The sequence below is a fragment of the Rhinopithecus bieti genome, unplaced genomic scaffold, assembly GCF_001698545.2.
Source record: "Rhinopithecus bieti isolate Rb0 unplaced genomic scaffold, ASM169854v2 scaffold_76167, whole genome shotgun sequence".
NCBI lineage: Eukaryota > Metazoa > Chordata > Mammalia > Primates > Cercopithecidae > Rhinopithecus > Rhinopithecus bieti.
The window spans coordinates 164,485-191,671 of NW_016828260.1; the positions used below are offsets into that span (position 1 = coordinate 164,485).

The 27,187-nt window shown below is 49.2% G+C and overlaps 1 protein-coding gene across 1 annotated transcript; it reads right to left on the reverse strand.

The window, feature by feature from the left end:
• Window positions 1-8,898: 8,898 nt before the first annotated feature.
• NFATC2IP (nuclear factor of activated T cells 2 interacting protein) lies at window positions 8,899-24,227 on the reverse strand. Its single transcript, XM_017864417.1, has 8 exons — window positions 23,592-24,227; window positions 22,804-22,876; window positions 20,053-20,170; window positions 18,672-18,752; window positions 18,393-18,579; window positions 15,783-15,927; window positions 15,544-15,653; window positions 8,899-9,866 (listed from the first exon to the last, which is right to left on the reverse strand). The coding sequence occupies exons 1-8, from the start codon at window positions 23,976-23,978 to the stop codon at window positions 9,708-9,710; spliced, it is 1,260 nt and encodes a 419-aa protein (XP_017719906.1). The 5' UTR covers window positions 23,979-24,227; the 3' UTR covers window positions 8,899-9,707.
• Window positions 24,228-27,187: the final 2,960 nt, after the last annotated feature.

A 27,187-nucleotide genomic window follows, 5' to 3' on the forward strand; every position in this document is an offset into this window, starting at 1 on the left:
TGAGGTGGGAGGATCACTTCAGCCCAGGACTTCAAGATCAGCCTGGGCAACAAAGCGAGACTCATCTCTACAAAAAACTAAACAAATAAAAATTAAATATACATTTTCCATATGACCCCGCAATTCCACTCCTAGGTAGCTATCAATGAGAAATGAAAATGTGTCCAAACAAAAACCTGTATATGAATATTCATAAACACATTATTCATAGTAGCCCCAAAATGAAAAGAATCCACATGTCCATCAACGGGGCATAATCTATTCATACAATGGGAATAGCTTAGCAATGAAAAGGAATGAACTGTCAGAGACATTCGGACCAGAGTGACTCCATCTTGAGTGAGGGTTAGGAAAATAAGGCTGGGACTTGCTGGACTGAATTCCAGAAAGTAAGGCATTCCTAGACTGGAGATGTTTATGGTTAAGGAAACAAATTAATAATGTTTACTAAGCCAGGGGCGGTGGCTCATGCCTGTAATCCCAACACTTTGGAAGGCTGAGGCAGGTGGATCACGAGGTCAGGAGTTCCAGACCAGCCTGGTCAAGATGGTGAAACCCCATCTCTACTAAAAATAAAAAAAATAAAAAAATAAAAACAAATTAGCCAGACATGGTGGTGGGTGCCTGTAATCCCAGCTACTTGGGAGGCTGAGGCAGAGAACTGTTTGAACCCAGGAGGGTTCATGAGCCGAGATCATGCCACTGCACTCCAGCCTGGGCAACCGTGTGAGACTCAAAAAAAAAAAAAAAATTAGCCAAGCATGGTGGCACACACCTATAATCCCAACTACTCAGGAGGCTAAGGCAGAAGAATCACTTGAACCTGGGAGGCGGAGGTTGCAGTGAGCTGAGAGAGCACCACTGCACTCCAGCCCAGGCAACAAGAGCAAAGTTCCATCTCAAATAATAATATAATAATGTTTACTAAACAGACCCAGACTTGGGAGTGTCCAGATATCCCAATATATGGAGAACAAAGGCATTCCTAATTTTGCTTTAAAGATAAGAATATTGATTCTTGCTAAATATAGTAATTAAAATTAGCCGGGCCGCAGTGGCTCATGCCTGTAATCCCAGCACTTTGGGAGGCCAAGGCAGGCGGATCACGAGGTCAGGAATTCAAGACCAGCCTGGCCAACATGGTGAAACCCCCGTCTCTATTAAAAATACAAAAATTAGTTGGGCATGGTGTTCCCGTAATCCCAGCTACTTGGGAGGCTGAGGCAGGAGAATTGCTTGAATCGGGACCCAGGAGGCGGAGGTTGCAGTGAGCCGAGATTGCGCCACTGCATTCCAGTCTGGTCAACAGAGCGAGACTCCATCACAAAAAAAAAAAAAAAAAAAAAAAAAAAAAAATCCTTTTATCACAAACCCTTGTAGCAGAGCACATCTCCCCATACGTATGAGTCTTGTACATAAGGTGGACGCCTTCCTTCCTCTTACTTCCAGGAATGTCCTACTCTGTCTATGGAGTAGCTGTACTTTCACTAGTTTACTTTTTTTTTTTTTTGAGATGGAGTCTCACTCTGTAGCCCAGGCTGCAGTGCAATGGCATGATCTCAGCTCACTGTAACCTCTGCCTCCCAGGTTCAAGTGAGTCTCCTGCCTCAGCCTCCCAAGTAGCTGGCATTATAGGCCCCCACCACTTCACCCAGCTAATTTTTGTATTTTTAGTAAAGACGGGGTTTCGCCATGTTGGCCAGGCTGGTCTTGAATTCCTGACCTTAGGTGATAAGCCCACCTCGGCCTCCCAAAGTGGTAGCATTACAGGCGTTAGCCACTGCGCCTGGCCCAGTTTACTTTCTTAATAAACTTGCTTTTACTTCACACTGCGGACTAGTCCTGAATTCCTTCTTGTGCAAGATCCAAGAACCTTCACTTGGGGTCTGGATTGGGACCCCATTCTGTAACAGAACTACTGATACAAACTCAGAAACATTGTGTTAAGTGAAAGAAGCCAGACACAAAACACTGCATACTGTGTTATTCATTTATATGAACACCCAGAGAAGGCAAAAGTAAGGTGATAGAAAGCAGATTAGTGGTTGCCTGGGGTCATGGGCAAGAAACGGAAACTTTTGCACAACCGTGTACATCTACCAAAACTCACTGAAGACCAGGAATGGTGGTTCACACCTGTAATTCCAGCGCTTAGGGAGGCTGAAATGGGAAGACTGTTTGAGGTCAGGAGTTTGAGGCTGCAGTGAGCTATGATTGCACCACTGCACGCCAGCCTGGGTGACACAGCAAGACCCTGTCTCTACATAAATAATTTTTTGAAAAAATTCACTTAACTGTATGCTTAAAATGAGTCAATATTTAGGTATACTAATTAAACTACAATAGGCCAGGAGTGGTGGCTCACTTGAGTTCAGGAGTTCGAGACCAGCCTGGCCAACATGAGGAAATCCTGTCTCTACTAAAAATACAAACAGCCAGGCGTGATGGTGAACATCTGTAATCCTAACTACTTGGGAGGCTGAGCCAGGAAAATTGCTTGAACCTCACTGCAGAGGTTGCAGTGAGCCAAGATTGTACCACTGCACTCCAGCCTGGACAACAGACTGAGACTCTGTCTCAAAAAAGAAAAGAAGGCCGGGCGCAGTGGCTCAAGCCTGTAATCCCAGCACTTTGGGAGGCCGAGACGGGTGGATCACGAGGTCAGGAGATCGAGACCATCCTGGCTAACACGGTGAAACCCCGTCTCTACTAAAAAATACAAAAAACTAGCCGGGCGACGTGGCGGCGCCTGTAGTCCCAGCTACCCCGGAGGCTGAGACAGGAGAATGGCGTGAACCCGGGAGGCGGAGCTTGCAGTGAGCTGAGATCCGGCCATAGCACTCCAGCCTGGGTGACAGAGCGAGACTCCGTCCAAAAAAAAAAAAAAAAAAAAAAAAAAAAAGTATCATTCTGGCTGCAGCAAGGAAGATGGCTTTGAGAGGCCAGAGGGAAAACAGCCACCCATGAAGCAACTGTGGCACTAGCCTAGGCTGCAGGCAGTGGTGGGTTGGTCTAGGACAGCATTAAGAGGGGGCAGAGGGACTGCATTTGGGAGGAGCTGGGCTTGTTAAGTTTGAATGGTGCTGCGTGGTGTGGAGATAAGAGGATTCAAGAAGAAGCTTTTGGCCGGCGCGGGGGCTCAGCCTCTGTAATCGCCAGCACTTGGTGAGGGCCGAGACGGAGCGGCTCACGAGGTCAGAGATCGAGGACCATCCTGGCTAACACAGTGAAACCCTCGTCTCTCTAAAAAAAATGCAAAAATACTGGGGATGGTGGCGGGGCCTGTAGTCCAGCTACTTGGGAGGCTGGCAGAGAATGGCGTGAAACGGGAGCGAGCTTGTCAGTAAGCGAAATCCGACCACTGCACTCCAGCCTGGAACAACAGAGCGAGACTCCGTCTTCAAAAAAAAAAAAAAAAAAGAAGACAGCTTTCTGGTCAGCGAGATGGATGTGCTGGGATTCCCTTAAGACAGGAATCAATCATAGCAAACATTTGTGTAGGATACTACTGTGTAAGGTGTCAGACACCAAGCAAGACCTTTTTGAGATGGAGGTCTTGCTCTGTGCTCAGGCTGGTGGTGCCAGTGGCACAATCACAGCACGCAGCCTCAAACTCCTGGCTCAACGGACCTCCCGCTCAGCCTCCTGAGTAGCTGGGACTACAGCAATACACCATACTCTGGCTAATTTGTTTACGTTGCAGACGATGGGGTCTTGTAGATTCCAGGCTGGTCTGGAACTCTGGCCTAAGTATCCTCCCACCTCAGCCCCTGAAGTGCTGGATTACAGTGTTGGCAGGATCCTGGCTCAAGTGATCCTCCCACCTCAGGTCCCGTGAAGGCTGGGCATTACCGGTGTTAGCCACTTCAGCCCACAAGAGATTTTAAGAACAAGAGTTTATTTTTCAGGGAGCTTATAGTCCCATACGGGAGCAAAACCTGGACGCATGGATGGGTGTACCAAGCCAGAATCCAAGCAGAGGTGGGACACACAAAAGACGATGTGACCAGTCCTATGAGGAGCCTTATGGAGGAACTGACCCTGAGTTGGAGGGGGTGACAGAGGTAGGGAGGTAGGAAACTGTAAAGGCATAGAGAAAAAAGGCAAAATGGTATCTTGCTACTTCAAGTGTGATCAGCTGCATCACATCACTTGGGACCTTGCTGGAAATGCAGCATCTCACGCCCCATCCCAGCTGCTGATCCAGCATCTGCACACTAACAAAGTCCCCAGACAACCTGTGTGCACACTGATGAGAGAGTCTCTGGTCTCCTTGAGAATTTTGAGCCATACATCAGACCTACCTGCATCTATACCGGGCTGTGCAATGGGAGGCCCTGTGGTCTGGAGCAGGTTCATTCATCTTTCTAGGCTTCTGTTTTTCTTTGCTTTGCTTTGCTTTTTTGAGACAGAGTCTCACTCTGTTGCCCAGGCTGGAGTGCAGTGGCACAATCTCAGCTCACTGCAACCTCCGCCTCCCAGGTTCAAGCGATTATCCTGCCTTAGCCTCCCAAGTAGCTGGGATTACAGGCGTGCCTCACTACATCTGGTTATTTTTATTTTTATTTTTTCGTAGAGATAGGGGTTCACCACGTTGGCCAGGGTGGTCTCGAACTTCTGACCTCAAATGATCCATCCGCTTCAGCCTCCCAAAGTGCTGGGATTATAGGCATGAGCCACTGTGCCCAGCCCTAAGCTTCTGTTTTTCTTCTGTAAAATGGGAATAAGAACACCTACTTCACAGGATTGCTCCGAGGATGAATGAGGTTATAAAAAGAGCCAAGGTTGGTATGTGGCACTGAGTAAAGGCGCATTAAAGTTTCAAGGGTCTCTAATCAGGAGAGGAAGCTCAGCCAGAACCAGGTGCAGTGGTTCACGCCTATAATCCCAGCCCTTTGGGAGGCCAAGGCAGGAAAATTGATTGAGGCCAGGAGTTCCAGACCAGCTTGGGAAACCCAGCGAGATTCCACCTCTACACAAAAATTTAACAACTAGCAGGTGTAATGTCATGCACCTGTAGTCCCAGCTACTCAGGAGACTGAGGTGGGAGGATTGCTTGAGTCCACAAGATCGAGGCTGCAGTGAGCTATGATAGCACCACTACACTCCAGCCTAGGTGACAGAGAAGACACTATCTCAAGAAAACAAAACAAGGCTGGGAACGATGGCTCACACCTATAATCCCAGCACTTTGGGAGGCAGAGGCAGACTGCTTGAGCTCAGCAGTTCAAGATCAGCCTGGGCAACATAGTGAGATCCCCCCTCTACAAAAGATACAAAAAAATTAGGTGGGCATGTTGGCATGCACCTGTGGTCCCAGCTAATCAGGAGGCTGAGGTGGCAGGATCACTTGAGCCCGGGCAGCAGAGGTTGCAGTGAGCCAAGATCACACCACTGCACTCCAGCCTGGTGACAGAACAAGACCCTATTTAAAAAAAAAAAGAAAAGAAAAAGAAAGAAGGAAACATCACCCTAGATATTCTTTTAGACATGTAAAAGGATGAACACTCTCATCATAAAAGATAAAGAAATGCAGTCTTTTACAATGAATAAGTACTCTTTCCCATATCCTTCCCAGATTAAGTCAGGGAACTGAAGCCTTCCAGCACTTGCTAGGGTACACGTAAAAAGGTACATGCACTTTGGTTAGCAATCTGACAGTATTCAAGAATTAGTGACCAGTGATTCCACTCTCAGATGGAAGCCCCCGAGAAAAATCCGACACAGGTACCCCAAAGGGAACACTATATTGCTTGCAATAGCGACATGCTGGAATTAGAACTAGGTTTGGTTATAAGTGATAGAAACCCTAAAATAAGTGATTTAAAGCGAGGCAGCAGTCCCTCTTTCATGTGAAAGCCCAGAGGTCAGCAATGCCAGGCCAATGAGGTGCCACATGGATGCTGTGATCCAGGCGCCTTCTCTCACCATCCTGGCCCATGTGGCTTCTGTTTCAGAGGTCACCTAAAGTCAGCAGGGCTGCTCCACTTCCGGTAAGCAGGCAGGAGGCAAGCAAAGGAGAGGGGACAAGCTGCCCGCTATGCACACTTCTGGGAAGTGATACTCCATTCCACTTATACCCCAGGAGCCTGTATGGGCACTTGGCTACATCTAGCTACAATGGAGGCCAGGAAGTACTGTCTTAATTTTTTTTTTTTTTTTTTGAGACAGGATCTTGATTGTTGCCCAGGCTGGAGTGGGTTGGCACAACCGTAGCTCATTGCAACCTCAACCTCCTGGATTCAAGCGATCCTCCCACCTCAGCCTCCCAGGGTGCTAGGTGGGATTCCAGGTGTGTGCCCCCACGCCCAGCCAGTTTTTATTCTGAGTGTCTCTGTGCCTCACTAAAAACCATGGGTTCTAGTACCGCAGAAGGAGGAAGAATGGATGTGAAGGACTAACAGTTTCTGTCACAAGGGTCTTAGTGGGGGGTCACATGAGGGCCACAAAGACAAAAATCCTCCAGTATACACAAGTTGAACATATTGCCATTTATTCTGTTGAGGTTAAATGTATAATTTTAACATATTCAAACTTATTAATGGACATTTAAAAAGCTAAAAAGTGGAGAGCTGTACCATGTTGTAGATTCTTTTAATGTCATAAAATTCAAAGGAATGCCACATTCCAACAAAACATTTTAAGAAATTGACATACTTTTGTTAAAATCATGCAAATGTCAGAGAAAGGTTAATGGCTTTTTTTTTTAGTAGACATTACTGAGAAAATGGCTTATTGTATCACAAAAAGTGAAACTTGGATCTCATATACAAAGGTGTATTTCACTGGATCTTTTATTTATTTATTTATTTATTTATTTCAGACAGAGTTTCACTCTTGTCGCCCAGGCTGGAGTGCAATGGCGCGATCTCGACTCACTGCAACCTCTGCCTCCTGGGTTCAAGCAATTCTCCTGCCTCAGCCTCCCGACGTAGCTGGGATTATAGGCGTGCGCCACCACACCTAGGTTTTTTTCTTTCTTTGTTTTTTGTATTTTCAGTAGAGACAAGGTGTCACCACGTTGGCCAGGCTGGTCTTGAACTCCTGACCTCTGGTGATCCACCACCTCAGCCTCCCAAAGTGCTGGGATTAAAGGCATAAGAAACTATGCCCAGCTGATTTCTTTTTCTTTTTTTAAGAGACAAGGTCTCACTGTGTTGCCCAGGCTGGTCTCAAACTTCTGGGCTCAAGCAATCCTCGTACCTTGGCCTCCTGAGTACAAAAGTGCATCTCAAATAGTTTTAAAATGATGTTCAATATTTAGCAACCAGTACAGCCCAGCATTAACCAATCAGAAGAAGTGTCTGACTGTTGAGAACAGATGCAGCCAAGGTGCCACCCCTGTGTGTACCAGCTGGACTTCAGCACTGTGTAGTGTTCTCAATATGAAAGGAAAAGCTAAACAGCTAACAGGAGAAAATGTAAAATATCTTAACAACTCTATCAAATAAGCAATCAAAAAGCAACCAACTGCAGAACAAGATAGTTCATAATACTGTCTACACTAAAATTAAATTTTTCTTTTTTTTTTTTTTTTGAGATACAGTCTCTCTCTGTCACTCAGGCTGAAGTGTAGTGGCGCTGTCTTGGCTCATTGCAACCTCCACCTCCCGGGTTCAAGTGATTCTCCTGCCTCTGCCTCCCGAGTAGCTGGGATTACAAGCATGCACCACCACGCCCAGCTAATTTTTGTATTTTTAGTAGAGATGGGATTTCACCAACTTGGTCAGGGCGGTCTTGAACTCCTGGCCCTAAGTGATCCACCCACCTCGGCCACCAAAAGTGCTGGGATTACAGACGTGAGCCATCACGCCTAGCCAAAATTAAGAATTTCTGTTCAGTGAAGATACCCCTAGATAAAAGAAAATTTCAATTTTTTCCCCTTTAAACTTTTTTTTTTTTTTTTTTTTTGAGACAGAGCCTTGCTCTGTCCCCAAGCTGAAGTGCAGTGGTAGAACCTTGGGTCACTGCAATCTCCACCTCCCGGATTTAAGTGATTCCCCTGCCTCAGCCTCCAGAGTAGCTGGGACTACAGGTATACGCCACCATGACCAGCTAATTTTGTTGGCCAGGATGGTCTCAATCTCCTGACCTCGTGATCCACCCGCCTCGGCCTCCCAAAGCCCCCTTTTTAATTTTTTTTTGTAGAGACAAGGTCTCGCTATGTTGCCCAGGCTGGTCTCAAACTCCTGGGCTGAAGCGATCTTTCTGCCTCAGCCTCCCGAAGTGTTGGGATTACTGGTGAACCTCCATACCCAGCCCAAATGTCCATTCTTGGAATTATTTGCAATTGCCCAGGAATGTACAAGCAACTCCTGAGAATAAACCAAAAAAGATAAGAAACTCCATGAGAAAATGGGCAATGCACAGGCAAGGAAACCAGAAAGGCTAAATGAAAAAATTCCCCAAATGAATGCTGATCAGATCAATGTATATTAAAGCACAGCACCACTATATACCTATCAGACTGGCAAAAATTAGGTAGTCTGGCAATACAAGTGCTGGCAAGGATAAGGAGAAAAGGGTGGCCTCAAGTAGGGGGGTCAGTCACCATTCTAAAGAAAATCTGGAAAACCATAAAGAAACTGACCTCTGTGACCTTTAAGCCCACCCTGGGTACATATGCCACACAAGCACAGAAGGGAACACACGAAAGGATGTTTATCGTGGCCTGTATCCGGTGCCGAGGGGGTCAGAGGCACCCAGGTGTCCCCCATTGAGGTAATGTGTGTAAGTGGCAATTGACATTGTGGAGTGCCACGTGGCAGGTCAAAGCAATACTGCATTTCTAGAAGAGGTAATGGGGCTAGATCTTAGCACACATTGAGTGAAAATGGCGTAAGACGTATTGCACAATAGCACTATGTACAGTAAAAGCATATGTTCACACATGAAACGTGGTATTTTACAAATACATTCATATTCAAAGACGTGGGTGCTTATGGGAGAGGATGGTGTAAAGGAAGGGAAAAAAGCCATAAAACCAGAGAATCTTTGCATGGGATTGTATTCCTGAGATCCCAAACCAAAGGGATGAATGTGCTGTTATGCCTTAAAGGTGTGCACCAGGAAACGTAAACTAGAAAGGGTGGATCTGAAGGGTCCTCGGGTGAGGAAGACCCCCAGGGCTGAGAATCCACCACCTTCATCCTTCAAAAGAGTACCCCAGTTGTCTGCTTACACTTCAGCCAGCAGGTGTGAGCTTGGTCATTTCCTGCAAACCAGGCAACCACACCAGTGTATAAGCCTCAAGTAAATGTCACTCCCAAGCTCCAAATGGGACTAAGTCCTCTGCTAGGCTAGGCATGGTGTAAGTCCCAGGCCTGGAAGCTCCCACCCAACCCTCATTTGTTTCAGTTCACTTTCAATATATGCATAGTTTCATAGAGCAGACATTTCCATGAGGAAAACAGGATGATGGTGAAAGGGGAGGGGTGAGGGGACATCTCCATGTCACAGAGGCTGCAAAACTCAGCATGACTTGTGGACGGAGCCACAGGCCACCCAGGGCAACACCACCCACACAACTCACCAAGTGGTTAACGGCTCTAAACCAGGGTCAACAGGAGGGGACAAAAGTCACTCCTTGATTTTGCTGCAGCTTAAAGGTAAGTTCTACCTCAGCTTCTGCTAGCCCTTATGGGGCAAAAAAACGGGGAGTCATTCTCCCCAAGTCCAGGCTGGGCCATTAAACAGGGAGTGGGGTGTCAGCCCCAGACCTCAATGAGGTCCCCAGATTCCATGCCCAGGTCAGCTGGCAGCTCCCTGCCTGAAAGCTTTGTCCCATCAAAGAAGAAGGAGAGCTTCCGTCCCGACAGTCCCATGGCCTCCTCATAGCGGGACATGAGGGTCTTTAGAGGGGAATCCTGGATGGAAAGAAATGAAAATGTACATCAGAACATGAAAGGGGGTGGGGATCCTGTAGGGACAGACAGGAAACTTGGGACAGGGAGGACAGGGGAAGGGGCGGAAACAATAAAGTCAGGGCCCCATGCGGGAAAAGGAGAGAGGACAAAGAAGCCAGCCCAGCCCGGCTCCTCTCTGGGAGCTGGGACAAATCCTGTCATCCCTCTGGGCTCCAAGTTGCTCAGGCAGAGGGTGGGGGCCACGAGCCCAAGGCTTAGGGGTGCAGGCTCTGAGTCAGGCAAGTCCTCCCAGCCTCGGCCTCCTCCCCTATGAAACGGAAGTGTGTACCAATGACTAAGAGAGCCCAGATTCTAGAGTAAGGATGAGCCAAGCTGGAGTCCAGGCTCTCACACCTATTAGATTGTGTGACCTTAAAAAAATGTTACAGGTTGTGTCCCCCAGAGAAGACACCTTGTGGTCTTAACCCCTGGTAAGTGTGAATGTGAATGTGATCTGATTTGGAGATGGGGCCTTTGCAGACGCAATCAAGTTGAGATTGTACTGGATTAGAATGAGTGCTAATGCCGTGGGACTGGTAGACAGCTCACTGCAACCTCTGCCTCCTGGGTTCAAGCAATTCTCCCACCTCAGCCTCCTGAGTAGCTGTGACTACAGGCACAGGCCACCGTACCCAGCTGTTTTTGTATTTTTAGTAGAGACAGAGTTTCTCTATGTTGCCCAGGCTGGTCTCAAACTTCCTGAGTTCAGATGATCTACCCACTTTGGCCTCCCAAAGTGCTGGGATGACAGGCGTGAGCCCCTGCGCCCAGCCTGGGACTGGTATGCTCACGAAACAGACACAGAAACAGACATGAGGGGGAGCGCACGCATGGTGACAGAGCAAGAACACCAAGGACTGCGGGCCGCCAGCAGGAGCCAGGAGGAGACAGGGCAGGTTCCACAGAGAGACCCTGAGGGACTGTGTGATGTTGTCAAATATATATTTGGTCTTTGTATGTTTCCTGGTATAAAATTCCTAAAATCTCTGGGAAAGAGTTAAGTATCTTTTTGTATGCTAATTAGTTGACTGGTGGCTGACAGCCCCTAGAGAGCTTCAGGAACGGTGATGGTCACTAGAAAGACCAAGGTAGGATAAGAGAGTTGGGACTTTTTCCCCACCCCCCAACCTCCAAGGAGGGAGAGAGTGAAGGTTGAGCTACCACCAATAATCCATGATTTAATCAGTCATGCCTATATAACAAAGCTTCCATAAAAATCCAAAGGACAGGGTTTGGAGAACTTCCCAATAGTTGAACATGTGGTGATTCCCGGAGAATGATGCCCAGGGAGGATATGGAAGCTCTGCACCCTTTTCCCATGCTGTGCCCTACACATCCCTTCATCTGTATCCTTTGTTAACATCCGTTATAATAAACCAGTAAATGCAAGTGTCTCCCTGAGTTCTGTAAGCTGCTCTAGCAAATTAAACCCAAGGAGGGGACCAGGTACAGTGGTTCATGCCTGTAATCCCAACACTTTGGGAGGCCGAGGTGGGAGGATGGGTTGAGCCCAGAAGTTTTTTTTTATTCTTTTTTTTTTTTTTTTCCTTTGAGACGGAGTCTCACTTTGGCTCTATTTCGGCTCACTGCAAGCTCCGCTTCCCGGGTTCATGCCATTCTCCTGCCTCAGCCTCCAGAGTAGCTGGGACTATAGGCACCTGCCATCACACCCGGCTAATTTTTTGTATTTTTAGTAGAGAAAGGGTTTCACCATGTTAGCCAGGATGGTCTCGACCTCCTGACCTCATGATCCACCCAACTCGGTCTCCCAAAATGCTGGGATTACAGGCGTGACCCACCATGCTGGGCCGAGCCCAGGAGTTTGAGTCCAGCCTGGGCAACATAGTGAGACCCCATCTACACAAAAAAAATTAAAAAATTAACCAAGGGTAGTGGCACACACCTGTAGTCCCAGCTACTCAGGAGGCTGAGGTGGAAGGATCACTTGAGCCCAGGAGTTTGAGGCTGTGGTAAGCCAAGATCACACCACTGTACTCCAGCCCAGGCAACAGAGCAAGACCCTGGCTCTCTCTTTTTTTTTTTTGTTGAGAAGAAGTCTAGTTTTGTCGCCCAGGCTGGAGTGCAGTGGCTTGATCTTGGCGCACTGCAACCTCTGCCTCCCGGGTTCAAGGGATTCTTCTGCCTCAGTCTCCTGAGTAGCTGGGACTACAGGTGCACACACACCTTAAAAAAAAAAAAGAAAGAAAAAAATCCTGAGTTTGTTTTTTTCCCCATATCTTCAGAGACCCTGGCTCAGCTAACACCTTGATTTCAAACTTCTACTACCTCCAGGCCGGGGGGCGCGGGCTTGGCTCGAAGCCTGTCAATCCCAGCACTTTGGGGGAGGCCGAAGACGGGGCGGATCACGAGGCTCAGGAGATTCGAGACCATCCTGGCTAACACGGTGAACCCCCGTCTCTACTAAAAAATTACAAAAAACTAGGCCGGGCGACGTGGCGGCGCCTGTAGTCCCAGCTAGCTCGGGCAGGCTGAGACAGGAGAATGGCGTGACCCGGGATGGCCGGAGCTTGCAGTGAGCTGGAGATCCGGCCACAGCACTCCAGCCTGGGTGACAGAGCGAGACTCCGTCTCAAAAAAAAAAAAAAAAAAAAAAAAAAAAAAACTTCTACCCTCCAGAACAATGAGAGAATAAATTTATGTTGTTTTAAGCCACCCAATTTGTGGTACTTTGTTACAACAGCCAAAATACAAAAGTGGGGTGCTGCTGGAATAAATAGTTAAATGTAACAGTGGATTTGGAATTGGATCAAGGCTGGAAGAATTTTTTTTTTTTTTTTTTTGAGCTAGGGTCTTGCTCTGTCTCCTAGGCTGGAGTGCAGTGGCCCAGTCTCGGCTCACTGCAGCCTCAATCTCCTAGGCACAAGCGATCCTCACACCTCAGCCTCCTGGGTAGCTGGAACTATAGGTGTGTGCCAGCATGCTGGGCTAATTTTTGTATTTTTTGTAGAAGCAGGGTTTCACTATGTTGCCTGGGCTGGTCTTGAACTCCTGAGCTCAAGCAATCTGTCCATGTTGGCCTCTCAAAGTGTTAGGATTACAGATGTAAGGCACCCGCCTGGCCGAAGCTGGAAGAATTCTGAGATGCATGTTAGAAAAAACCTAGACTGCCTTGAAGAAACTGCTGGTAGAGGCCGGGCGCGGTGGCTCAAGCCTGTAATCCCAGCACTTTGGGAGGCCGAGACGGGCGGATCACGAGGTCAGGAGATCGAGACCATCCTGGCTAACACAGTGAAACCCCGTCTCTACTAAAAATACAAACACTAGCCGGGCGAGGTGGCGGGCGCCTGTAGTCCCAGCTACTCGGGAGGCTGAGGCGGGAGAATGGCGCAAACCCGGGAGGCGGAGCTTGCAGTGAACTGAGATCCGGCCACTGCACTCCAGTCCGGGCGACAGAGCGAGACTCCGCCTCAAAAAAAAAAAAAAAAAAAAAAAAAGAAACTGCTGGTAGAAATATGGACATTAAAGGGAATGTCCCTGCAGACTCACAAAGAGGAGAGGTGCAGAGAAAGCTCCTATCATCTTAAGAGGATGCATATATTGTTATGAACAGAAGGCTGCTAGAAATATGAATATTAAAGGTGTTTCTGGTGAGGTGTCTGGAGGAAATGAGGAATATGTTATTGGTAACTGGAATAAAACTTTCCGATAAAGGTGGTGCAATCATGGCTCACTACAACCTCGATCTCCCAGGCTCAAGCAATCCTCCTGCCTCAGCCACCTGGGGAGCTAGGACTACAGGAGTTGGGATTACAGGTGTGAGCCACCACACCTGGCCCAATTTCTCCCTTTTAAAATGGGAATGTGTATCCTATGTCTGTCCCATCACTGTATTTTAGAAGTGAATAACTTATTTTCTAGATTTCATGGGTCCACAGAGAGAGGAATTTTGTCCCAGAATGGACCATACCAAGTCTCATCCAAAACTGATTTAATGATTTAGAAAATAAAATTAGGACTTCTTGATTATATTTAAATGAGATTTTGGGCTTAAGAGTTGATGCTGGGATGGGTTAAGACTTGCAGGGATACTGGAATGGGATGTATATATTTTGCAGATGGGAAGGCCATGAATTTGATGGGGGCTAGAGAACAGTGTGTTAACGGTTGAACTGGATTCCCCTGAAAAGGTACTTTGCGGTCCTAACCCCTAGTAAATATGAATGTAACTTTATTTGAAAGTAGGGACTTTGGGCCGGGCGCGGTGGCTCAAGCCTGTAATCCCAGCACTTTGGGAGGCCGAGACGGGCGGATCACAAGGTCAGGAGATCGAGACCATCCTGGCTAATACGGTGAAACCCCGTCTCTACTAAAAAATACAAAAAACCAGCCGGGCGACAAGGCGGGCGCCTGTAGTCCCAGCTACTAGGGAGGCTGAGACAGGAGAATGGCATCAACCCGGGAGGCGGAGCTTGCAGTGAGCTGAGAGCCGGCCACTGCACTCCAGCCTGGGCGGCAGAGCAAGACTCCGTCTCAAAAAAAAAAAAAAAAAAAAAAAAAGAAAGTAGGGACTTTGCAGATATAATCAAGTTGAGATGAGGTTGTGCTTGGTTAGGGTGGGGCTAGCCCAACATGACCTATGTCTTTCCAAGAAGAGAGATGAACACAGAGACACATGGAGAACACCATGTGATCACAGAGGGAGAGACTGGAGTGACACAGCTGCAAGCCAAGAAACTCTGGCCACCAGCAGAAGCTAGAAACAGGTAAGGAAGGTTTCCACCCAGATTCTCAGATGGAACCAGGCCGTGCCAATACCTTCAATTCAGACTTCTAGCCTCCAGAAGTGTAAGGAAATAGGTTTCTATTGTTTTAAGCCACCCAGTTTGTGTATTTTGTTACAGTAGACTTAAGAAATGAATGCAGCAGGCCAGGTGTGGTGGCTCACACCTGTAATCCCAACACTTTGGGAGGCCAAGGCGGGTGGATCACTTGAGGTCAGGTGTTTGAGACCAGCCTGGCCAACATGGTGAAACCCCATCTCTACTAAAAATACAAAAATTAGCCCAGCATGTGCATCTGTAATCCCAGCTACTCGGGAGGCTGAGGCAGGAGAATCACTTGAAACTCAGAAGGCAGAGGTTGCAGTGAGCCAAGATCATGCCAGACTCCAGCCTGGGCGACAGACTGAGACTCTCAAAAAAAAAAAAAAAAATGACTGCACCAAGTTGCTTATTCCATCTCTCTAGAACTCAGTCTTCTTATTGCCAACTGAGGATAACAGTGCTTTCCCACATCAGATTGTTATGAAATTAAATAAGATCCTGAACGTAAGGATATTATCCTTCTGCACAGGGACTGGCACTTAGCCGTGTGGCCTTCATTGTTATTTTGATGGGTTTTACTGATTACCGTCCAAGGGTCCTTTCCGTTTTAATCAGAAGGAGTCAGGAGACCGAGGCAGCACCCAGACTAGGGCAGACAGCACCAGCAGTAGCGATGAGGGAAGCTGAATGATGGGTTTTCCCACTACCTAGAATGTCTGGGAACCCAAGAACATGCAGGGCAGTGTCTCCTGCAAGTCTAGATTAGGGAAATCCATCCTCCATTAACTGACAAGAGAGACGAGAGGCAGCAGAGGACAGGGTGAAGGGCGTGGAGAGCCATCTCTCCCACTCACTCGAGACAGTGAGACTTCCAGTGTCTGGTGTTTCTCCTTTCCCTGCACCCGGAGCTGGAGCTGTTGGGATGTCTCTGTGGCCTCTGGAGAACTTGCTAGTACCACACAGTCTGTGGGAGGCAGAATCAGGAAGCCAGGGCTAAATGGGGGCTTGGAAGCAGGGCCCGTGCTGAACCTCTCCCTGTATCCCCTTCCCCTGGCAAATGCCTCAAGGCCCCACCTCCCTGCCTTCCTCTCACCAATGATGTCAGCCACTCCGAGCTTTAGGGTCCTGGGAGTGGCAGTAGGTGATAGCTCTGTCTCTCCAAAAAGCAAAAGGATCCTGCTTGGGGACACCCCAAGGTGGGTGGCCATGTGGTCCACCACACTCTGCAGGGGCTCCGACTAGGGATGGGAACAAGAAGCAAAAGAGGTCTTCCTGCCTTGAAATCCACACCCCCCCAAACCACCCAAACACAAGCTCTGGCCTTAGCTACTTGCTAAACTCCTCAGCTGTGAGTTTCATCATATTTACCTAGTAAGGTATAGAATAAAATCGTGTCAGCAAGGGGTACAGGCGAGTAACACAAAGAAATATAGCAGCCACGGGTTAGGACAAAGAAAGGGGTGATGGGGATTGTAGCAAACTGGAACTCACATGCCACCTAGACAGGCTGGCTGTTACACAGTTCCAGTTGATTGGCACTGCATGGGAACGTGGGCCAGTGTGACATCGTCCTATTTTTTTCTTTTTTTTTGAGAGGGAGTTTTGCTCTTGTTAACCAGGTTGGAGTGTAGTGGCGCAATCTCGGCTCACTGCAACCTCCGCCTCCCGGGTTCAAGTGATTCTCCTGCCAGGCTGGTCTCGAACTCTTGAATTCAGGTGATCAACCTGCCTCGGCCTCCCAAAGTACAGGGATTACAGGTGTAAGCCACCACACCTGGCCGCATCTTCCTATTTTTTAAGAGAAGCCAGAAATCTGGACCTTTTTTTTTTTCCTTTCTTTGTATAATTTTAGTAGAGACGGGCTTCACCATATTGGCCGGGCTGGTCTTGAACTCCTGATCTCAAGTGAGATCTGAGGCAGAGTCTCACTCTTTCACCCAGGCTGGAGGGTAGTGGCGCAATCTTGGCTCACTGAAACCTCCTCTCCCTGGGTTCCAGTGATTCTCCTGCCTCAGCCTCTGAGTTGCTGAAATTACACGGACCCACCAACACGCCCAGCTAATTTTTGTATTTTTAGTAGAGATGGGGTTTCATCATGTTGGCCAGGCTGGTCTCAAACTCCTGACCTCAGGTGATCTGCCCGCCTTGGCCTCCCAAAAGTGCTGGGATTACAGGTGTGAGGCACCACACCCAGCCAGAAATCTGGACCTTTGTATGAAATCACCCATCACAAAGGTGACAACAAACTCGTATATTTTTAAAGCACTTGGTCAGGCATGGTGGCTCACACCTCTAATCTCAGCATTTTGAGAGGCCGAGGCGGGAGGCTTGCTTGGGGTCAGGAGTTCAAGATCAGCCTGAGCAACAAAGCAAGATCACACCTCCATTTTTTTTTTTTTTTTTTTAGAGACAAGGGTCTTGCTCTGTCACCCAGGCTGTAGTGCAGTGGCACAATCACAGCTCACTGCAGCCTCCAACTCCTGGACTCAGAAGATTCTCCTGCATCAGCCTCCCAAGTTGCTGGGACTACAGGTCTGCACCACCATGCCTGGTTAATTTTTTTATTTTTAGTAGAGACAAGGTCTCACTATTTTGCCCAGGCTGGTCTTGAAGTCCTGGCCTCTAAGTGATCCTCTCACTTTGGCCTTCCAAAGTGCTGGGATTACAGGAGTGAGCCACCATGCCTGGCCCCCATCTCTATGTTTAAAAAATAAAATAGGCTGGGCACAGTGGCTCATGCCTGTAATCCCAACACTTTGGGAGGCCGACGCAGGGGATCACTTGAGATCAGGAGTTCAAGACCAGCCTGGCCAATATGGTGAAGCCCTGCCTCTACTAAAAATACAAAAATTAGTTGGGCATGGTGGCGGGCACCTGTAGTCCCAGCTACTTGGGAGGCTGAGGTGGGAGAATCGCTTGAACCTGGGAGGCGAAGTTTTCAGTAAGCCAAGATCATGCCACTGCACTCCAGCCTAGGCAACAGAGTGAGACTCTGTCTCAAAAAATAAAAATAATAAAAAATAATAAAATAAAATAAGTCTACAGGGCAAAGAAAGCAGACACACGGTTGGAAAAACCATGGGCTGCGAGTCTGCAACCTCTGCCTTAGTTGCTTGACTGATGCACAGTGCATCAGTAATGGTAACGTCTGTCATCATTCCTGGTGTTGAAACAGGTTTATCCCTACAAAAGTATCATGCTTTGCCAGGAAGCTGGGGGAACTCAGGGTTACTGAGTGACATCTGCTGTGTCCAGGGCAGTGAGAGCAAGTCCAAGAGGGAAGCCCAGGTTCCTAGGGAGGAAGGTAAGAGAGACTCCCAAAAAAAGCTTCTTAGAACTGACAGGATGCTTCACACTTGGAATCCCAGCACTTTGGGAGGTCAATGAGGGACAATTTTGGAACCAGCCTGGACACAGTGAGACCACTTTTTGAAGAAAAAAAAAAAAAGACACAGGATGCTTATGAGGAGCCTTGAAGAATGGGTAGAAAGTTTGCCAGAAAGAGAGGGGAGCACTGGGAAAATGCAGACGGAGGAAACAGAAAGTGTGAAGGCAGGACAGACTGAAAAGAATGATGGGCAGCTCCAGAGAGCAGGATGGGAAAAGGATGACAGTCCCTTCTGCCAGGACACCCCTGCTGGACACCACCATCTCTCCAGAAGCAGCTCCTTAGGTCCTTCTCCCATGGGCCTCAGGCACTCACCATTCTGAGGGGCAATCTGACCAGGTCAGCCCGGCAACGGATTTTGAGCGGGAAGAGTCGGGGGGTCTCTGGGAGGGTGGGCCCTTCCACCAAGACCACTTCGTCCTCTTGGCCCTGCTGCTCTTGGCCCTGAGGTAGCTTGGGGCTCAGGCAGGAACGGAGATCCTGGAGGCGCTTGTTCACCTCACTGCAGTGCAGACAGGACTCTGGGTCAACTGGAGTCAGCCACCCTCCCGGAGTGCCCTCTTCCATCCCAGCCAGAGCCCCTGCACTTGGCACCTTAATTTCTTGAGTGCCCGAGTATGCTTTCTGCTTTTGGTCCTTGTTGAAGGTGGGGACAGAGGAGAGTTGTCCAGATCCCTGTAGAAGCAAGAGACGGTAGGACGGAGGCAATGGAGGGAGTCTGGCCCCACAAATCCCTAAAAACCAGATTCTTGGACAATCAAGAGGAAGCACAGTCGGACACAATGGATCACACCTGTAATCCCAGCACTTTGGGAGGCTGAGCCAGGAGAATCACTCGAGCCCAGGAGTCCAAGACCAGGCTAGGCAAGATGGGGAGACCCTATTTCTACATAATTAGCCAGGCATAGTGGAACACAGCTGTAGTCCCAGTTACTCAGGAGGCTGAGGTGGGAGGGTCACTTGAACCCAGGAATTTGAGGCTGCAGTAAGCTATGATCACACCACTGCACTCCAGCCTGGGCAATGGAGTGAGGCTCTATCTCTAAAAATGTAAAAATACATTTAAAAAATAAAGCGGGAGCAGCTTCCAATAACCCCCATTTCACTGGAAGGCAGGGGTAGGGGAGAGGGAAAGCCTGAGGCATCATTTTTATATTTACATGACCTGAATATTAGGGAAGAAAATGCCTCACTTTTGAGATTGTCACTTCCCAGGAAAACGTCCAATAATATCTGACAGAGGGCAAGTACTTACCATATGTCCAGTGTTGTCCAGGCTGGTCTTGAACTCCTGGGCTCAAGTGATTCACTCCCCTTGGCCTCCCAAAGTGCTGGGATTACAGGCAAGAGCCATTGTGCCCAGTCAAGTGTTAACTCTTGATTGACTTAGCAATTTATTGACACAAGTGCCACTATTATTCCCAGGTTTCGGGGAGTTTTTTGTCTGTCTGTTTATTTGCTTTTTAGAGACAGGGTCTCACTCTGTCACCCAGGCTGGAGTACAGTGGCACGATCATGGCTCACTGCAGCCTTCGACTCCTGGGATCAAGTGATCTTCCCACCTCAGCCTCCTGAGCAGCTGGGTTTACAGGAGTATGCCACCATGCTAGGCTAATTTTTATTTTACTTTTTATAGAGACAGGGTCTCTCTCTGTTTCCCAGGCTGTAAAACGGGGTTTTACAGATGAAGAAAGAGAATCATGGAGAGGACAGAAGCGGGATTGGAACCACACCTTAAACTCGCATTACTAGGGTCTCAGAATCCACTCCCAAGAGTGGTCCTGAAGGGTGCACTGTCACCTCCCAGGGTAAGCCACCTCTTTTCCCGAGCACTGCATTCCCCACATGAACCTCAACAGTCCTTCTATCCCTTCTTCTTACCCTTTCAAGAGCCACCCAAGGGTCCTACCTGCCTCCGCTTACCCCTTCAACTCATTTCCTGCTCCCAGGGCCCAAGGGCCCTGGCCTCACTCACAGAAACTCTGTCTTTTTCTTCTCTTCTTTATCCTTAGTCCTCAGCTTTGTCTTCCAGGGAGAGCCTGGTGATGGCGAGCCCTCCTGGTAGAGACCACTCGAATCTGCCAGCTCCACCTCTGGGGGCAAAGGAAGAGAAGGTAGAAGGCGGTTATCCAAGGGAGGCCAGCAAAGGCCAAGAAGAAACAAGTCAGAGGCTTCAAGAAGATCCCAGGAAAGGAGGAGACCACGGAGCCCCTGGCACACACAGGGCCACACGATAATACTGGGAAAGGGGGCAGGGGATGAGACTGCTATTTAGTATAAAGATAGCTCATATTAACTTAAAATTGACTTACATTTCTCATGAAAGGAAACCAGGTATTATTTTCTATAATACAGAAATTTCTATTTGCCCGCTGTCAATAAAAGATCATCACAAGGCCGGGCGCGATGGCTCAAGCCTGTAATCCCAGCACTTTGGGAGGCCGAGACGGGCGGATCACGAGGTCAGGAGTTCGAGACCATCCTGGCTAACACGGTGAAACCCCGTCTCTACTAAAAAAAATACAAAAGCTAGCCGGGCGAGGTGGCGGGCGCCTGTAGTCCCAGCTACTCCGGAGGCTGAGGCAGGAGAATGGCGTAAACCAGGGAGGCGGAGCTTGCAGTGAACTGAGATCCGGCCACTGCACTCCAGCCTGGGCGACAGAGCGAGACTCCGTCTCAAAAGAAAAAAAAAAAAAAGATCATCACAAACCACAAAAATAAATACTGTGAAAATTAAAAAATAAGAAACCCTAGATCAGTGGCTCTCAACCAGGGACAATTTTGCCTCTGAGGGGACATGTAGCAATGTCTAGAGACAATATTGGTTATCAAAATGTGGAGGGCGAGGGGGCTGAGGTATAATACTTCCCAGGGATGGAAGTCAGGATGCCGCTAAACTTTCTACAATGTACAGGATAGCTTCTAACACCAAAGAATTTTCCAGTCCAAAAAATGCCAGTAATGCTGAAGGCGTGAAATTCTGTCCTTACTAAATATAGCAGCTGCGAGAGGCCTGTGATTCTACATTTCTTTTTTCTTTTTTTTTTGAGACTGGGTCTTACTGTGTCACCTAGGTTGGAGTGCAGTGGCATGATCATGGCTCACTGCAGCCTCGACTTCCTGAGCTCAGGTGATTCTCCCACCTCAGCCTCCTGAGTAGCTAGGACTACAAGTACACATCACCACGCCTTTTTTTTTATTTTTCTGTAAAAATAGGGTCTCATCATATTGCACAGGCTGGTCTTGAACTCCTGGGCTCCAGCAATCCTCCCATCTCAGCCTCCCAAAGTGCTGGGATTACAGCACTTTGAGCCACTGCGCCCAGCTGATTCTGCATTTCTAGCAAGCTGGGCCCACGTTTTGAGTATCAGGGATAGGGGTACCTTTTGCATAGCACTTCTATGTCCTAGGTACTGTCCTAAAGCATATATCTAGCCAAGAGGCAGCTCTCCCTATATTCCCTTTCGTTAATTCTCACCAAAATCTGCACCAAAATGGGGTCTACTATTATCCCCACTTTCATAATGAGGAAATTGAAGCATTGAGAAATTAAGAAACTTGCCCAGGCCGGGCATGGTGGCTCACGCCTATAATCCCAGCACTTTGGGAGGCCAAGGCGGACAGATCACCTAAGGTCAGGAGTTCGAGATCAGCCTGGCCAACATGATGAAACCCCATCTCTACTAAAAACACAAAAATTAGCCAGACATGGTGGTGGGCACCTGTAATCCCTGCTACTCAGGAGGCTGAGGCAGGAGAATGGCTTGACCCTGGGAGATGGAGGTTGCAGTGAGCTGAGATCGCGCCACTACACTCCAGCCTCGGTGACAAAGTGAGACTGTCTCAAAAAAAAAAAGAAAAAAGAAATTTGCCTAAGATCACACAGCTATTAAGAGATAGAGCTGAGGCTGGGCACGGTGGCTCATGCCTGTAATCTCAGCACTTTGGGAGGCCAAGATGGGTGGATCACCTGAGGTCAGGAGTTCAAGACCAGCCAGGCCAACATGGTGAAACCCCATCTCTACTAAAAAATACAAAAAATTAGCCAGGCGTGGTGGTGCGCGCCTGTAATCCCAGCTACTGGGAAGGCTTGGGCAGGAGAATTGCTTGAACCCAGGAAAAAGAGATCGCGCCATTGCACTCCAGCTTGGGCAACAAGAGCGAAACTCTGTCTCAAAAAAAAAAAGAGAGAGCGAGAACTGAGATTCAAACCCAGGCCAGATGGCTCCTGTCTGCTTTTAATCACCCCACCATACTCCCTCATGGCACAAGAGTCTTGGTCCAAGGTCTCCATTTGCCCACTGGATTATTTCCTTTTTAGACTTGATTCCTATTCCCTGCCCTTGAGTTTGCAAAAAATGCATCACTGGGGGAGGACAAAGACAGGGCATCCCTGATAAGATTCAGAGAACACCCTGCTGGCTCCAGTGTTCCCAAGGAACTTGCTGTAGATGTAACAAGGTGTCACAGATTCTCAACACCTCACTGCCTCTTGCCCTGCCCAGGACTACGGAATCAGCACCTCTTTAGGTGGCACCAGAAATGTATACATTAATACATTCTATGCTTGTTAACAATCCAGCTCCTCTGGCTGGGATGCAGGAATCCCCTCTCCCACACCCTTCCCTTGAGCCTCAGGAGACAACTGACTGCAGAAATATAAACCACAGAAAGTCTCCTAAGAGAAGCCAGCGCTGCATGCCTCTCCCTGAATGCCCTCCCTTACCTTCCTCATCCCCTGGAGGATAGAGTTTCAGGAGGGATAGGTCATCTGGTATAAGGCAAAGGCTACTTTTAACCTGCAAAGACAAGGAGGGAGACGGGTCAGGCCCAAGTCCTCCCCCTACAGAAGGAAAAAACGGGGTGATTATTCCCTGACAACCAGCTCCCAAATCCTCCCTAAGATCGTGGACACCTTGACCCTCTCCTGGCAACCTAGGAATCCAGCTTCCCCAGGATTCAGAATGGAAGTACCCTTCACCCTTTCCTCCATCTGCCTAAGACAGTCTGAAGATGTGTGCTTCCTTGTCCTTTTTAACTAGGTTACTAGTCGCCCCTCTACCCCAGACTCTTAGGGATTCTCAGCCCCCTAGCTCACACGACCATCGGGGGACCCCGGCCTCCTGGAGCTGCCCAGTCCTCTCTGAACCCGCATGGACTCCAACCCCCAATACCCCAGCTCCCTGGCTTCATTTGCCACGGGCCCCAACCTCGAAATCCAACGGCCCCAGGTCCTCCCAGTCCCTCTCCAAACCCTCAAGAACCCCAGTTCTTCAGCCTCCTTGTGCCCCCAAGACTCTAGCTCCTAGAAATCCTAAACTTCCAACGCATCCCACCCTCCTTCACCACCCCGGTCTGCAGAAAGTCCCGGAGCCCTGCCTCTCCCTGCCTCCAACACCCTAGCCCCCCAGGACCAGCCCCAGAACCCCAGCCTCAACACCCCTACAGCCCTACCCCCGCCGGAGGCCAAGCCCCTGGCCCTTCCGCCTGTCCCCTCCCCGGGACCAGACGCACCTTCCCCGAGTACACCGGAACCAGCGGAGCCTCCCCCGGATCCAGTACCAGCCGCCGCCGCCGCCTGACCGGCTCCCGCGGGGGTCCTGCGGGCCGCGCGTCCGCCCCTTCGCTGTCACTGTCGCTGTCATCCCGGGACGCGACCGGTCCCGGGGACTCCGAGGGTGCAACCTCAACCTCGTCGGCGGCACAGCGAGCGCTGGTGACCTCCACAATTTCCTCATCGCTGTCGCTGACCAAGTCCACAGACACGACGTCCAGAGTGCTCCGGGATGGAGACCGCTGGGCCCGAGGACGCCGGCCCCGACCGCCCCAGCCGCTCCGACCCCCTCGGCCCGTACCGCTACCTCGGGACAAGCGACCGCGCTTCCCCACAGGCTCCGCCATAGCACACGTTCCTCCACAACACACGCCCGCCTCCTCTCACCTCGCCCTGCCCCCTTCAGCGACTTTCGCCTTGCATTGGACAAGCAGCCTGCTCGTCAGCACCTCTTCACGCCCACACGCGCGGGATCCGCCTTCCCGCCTTTTCATTGGTCTCTGTACCCGCTCATCATGCTCCCACCTCTGAAACTAAGGCGCCAAAGATTCCAATCACCTCGGGGCAATCACCATAGGTTTCGATTCAGTCGGCCTCACCCATTGGCTGGGCCTCCTCTCCACAGCTTAGCTTCTCCCGGACCCGCCCATCCAAGACACCCATCTTCCGGCTTGGTTAGGGGCAGGGCATCCTGGGAAATGTAGTCCTCGAGTGGTAAAGTTTCCGGGAGGAAGAAGACGGGCCTGGAATTCCTTGTGGAAACCGCGGATTTAACCAGGCGCGGTGCCTCACTCCTGTAATCCCTGTACTTTGAGAGGCTGAGGCGGGCAGATTGATTGAGCTCAGGAGTTTGAGACCAGCCCGGCCAATGTGGCGAAACCGCATCTCTACTAAGAATGCAAAAATTACCCGGCTTGGTGGCACCCCTCTGTGGTCCCAACTACTCAGGAGGCTGAGGTGGGAGTTTCGCTGGAGCCCGGGAGGCGGAGATCGCACCACTGCACCCCAGCCTGGGTAACAGGGCCAGACCCTGTCTCAAAAATGCTTTAAAGAAAGAATAAGGCTGGCCGGGCGCGGTGGCTCATGCCTGTAATCCCAGCACTTTGGGAGGCCGAGGCGGGCGGATCACCTGAAGTCAGGAGTTCGAGACCAGCCTGGCCAACATGGTGAAACCCCATTTCTACTAAAATGCAAAAAAAAAAAAAAAATTAGCTGGGCATGGTGGTGTGCGCCTGTATTCCCAGCTACTTGGGAGGCTGAGACAGGAGGATCGCTTGAACCCGGGAGGTGGAGGTTTCAGTGACCTGAGATCGAGCCACTGCCCTCCAGCCTCGGTGACAGAGCCAGACTGTCGCAAAAAATAAATAAAATAAAATAAAATTTAAAAAAGGCCAGGCGCGGTGGCTCACGCCTGTAATCCCAGCACTTTGGAAGGCTGAGGCGGGCAGATCATGAGGTCAGGAGATCGAGACCATCCTGGCTAACATGGTGAAACCCCTTCTCTACTAAAAATACAAAAAATTAGCCGGGCGAGGTGGCGGGCACCTACAGTCCCAGCTACTCGGGAGGCTGAGGCGGGAGAATGGCGTGAACCCAGGAGGCGGAGCTTGCACTGAGCCGAGATCACGCCACTGCACTCCAGCCTGGGCAACAGAGCAAGAGCAAGACTCCGTCTCACACACACACACAAAAAAGGCTGAACTACGTTTGACTAAAGATGTTGTCAAGTCCTCTTACTTGAGGACCAGTCATTGTTTATCTTGAAAACATGGTATTGCAACCGCCCCTATAAACTTGGGAAGAAGGGAGCAGGAGAAGTGTAAAGAAACCAAGCTTGTGGTGCGCTCAGCATTGATCTCAGGGCAGCTGCTCCCTGACCTGCTTCCCCAAAGCCATCCGGTGCCTGTGGCCTCACAGTCACATAGCCCCTGTCACAAGATTATAGTTCCCCCTAACTGCTCTCGAATCATAGCTTGGACATCATATTAGGTATTCCGTTTGAGATATTCCTTCAGGTCTTGATGGAACTACTGACTCAGCTGACCTGAAGGACCCCACAAGGAGCTGACTCCCCGCAAAATGCAGCTTCTACACCCTGACGATTTCATCCCCCTTCCCAACCAATCAATGACCCCAATTTTCAAGCCCATCACCCTCCACAAACCCCTTAAAAACCCCAGCCCAGAACTCCTTGGAGAGAGATTTGAGGGTCTCCTCCCATCACCTCACTCGGCACCCTGCGATCATTAAACTCTCTGCTGCGTCCCCACGGTCTCAGAGTCACAGAGCTGTGACTACACAGTGGGCATATGAACCTGCAACTCCTGTAACAGTATGGAATTTGAAATTTTATCCTGAAAACAGGATAATGGTTTATACCTGCTTGGCTGTAATGAAGGATGAGATATTTCTTTCTGCCTTTGCAATCTTTTAGCAGATTGCCAGTGATGATTCTAATTTAATGCTTATTCAAGCTGGGCGCAGTGACTCATGCCTGTAATCCCAGTACTTTGGGAGGCTGAGGCAAGTGTATCGCCTGAGATCAGGAGTTCGAGACCAGCCTGGCCAATATGATGGTGTATTTTCTACTAAAATACAAAAAATTAGCCAGGCATTGTCGTGGGCATCTGTAATCCTAGCTACTCGGGAGCCTGAGGCAGGAGGATTACTTGAACCCAGGAGGCAGAGGTTCTGGTGAGCTGAGATCATGCCATTGCACTCCAGCCTGGCCAACAAGAGTGAAACTCCATGTCAAAAAAGAAAGAAAAATTATGCTTATTCAATAATAAAACCAGCCCAGGCATGGTGGCTTATGTCTGTAATCCCAGCACTGGGAGCCTGAGGTGGGAGGATCACTAGAGGTCTAGGGTTCGAGGCCAGCCTGGGCAATATAGCAAGATCCTGTCTCTACAAAAAGTAATAATAATTAGTGGGTGTGGTGATGCACACCTGTAGTCCTTGGGAGGCTGATTGAGCCCGGGAGTTCAAGGCTGAAGTGAGCTATGATCTCACCACTGCACTCTAGCCTGGGCAACACAGCAGGACCCTCTCTCTAAAAATAAATACATACAATTTAAGGCCAGGCACAGTGGTTCACATCTGTAATCCCAGCACTTTGGGAGGCCAAGGTGGGAGGATCACTTCAGGCTGAGCATTAAGACCTGCTTTGGCAATATAGTAAAACCCCCAACTGTACGAAAAATAATAATACATTTTAAAACTTTTTTTTTTTTTTGAGATGGAGTTTTGCTTTTGTTGCCCAGGCTGGAGTGCAGTGGCGCAAATCTCGGATCACTGCAACCTCCACCTCCCGGGTTCAAGTGATTCTCCTGCCTCAGCCTCCTGAGGAGCTGAGATTACAGACATGCTCCACCATGCTTGGCTAATTTTTTGTACTTTTAGTAGAGACGGGGTTTCTCCTTGTTGGTCAGGCTGGTCTAGAACTCCCGACCTCAGGTGATCCGCCCGCCTCAGCCTCCCAAAGTGCTGGGATTACAGGCGTGAGCCACCATGCCCGGCCCATTTCACAAGTTTTTAATCAAAAATAATAACAAAA

Bases quoted from the DNA above. Each gene is read 5' to 3' on its own strand.
- NFATC2IP (XM_017864417.1), bottom strand. From the start codon at position 23,978: ATGGCGGAGCCTGTGGGGAAGCGCGGTCGCTTGTCCCGAGGTAGCGGT. The intron at 18,753-20,052 runs GTGAGTGAGGCC...TTGCTTCTACAG, and splicing joins AAGAAAAAGACAGAGTTTCT to GGATCTGGACAACTCTCCTC. The intron at 18,580-18,671 runs GTGCCAAGTGCA...TCTGCACTGCAG, and splicing joins CGGGCACTCAAGAAATTAAG to TGAGGTGAACAAGCGCCTCC.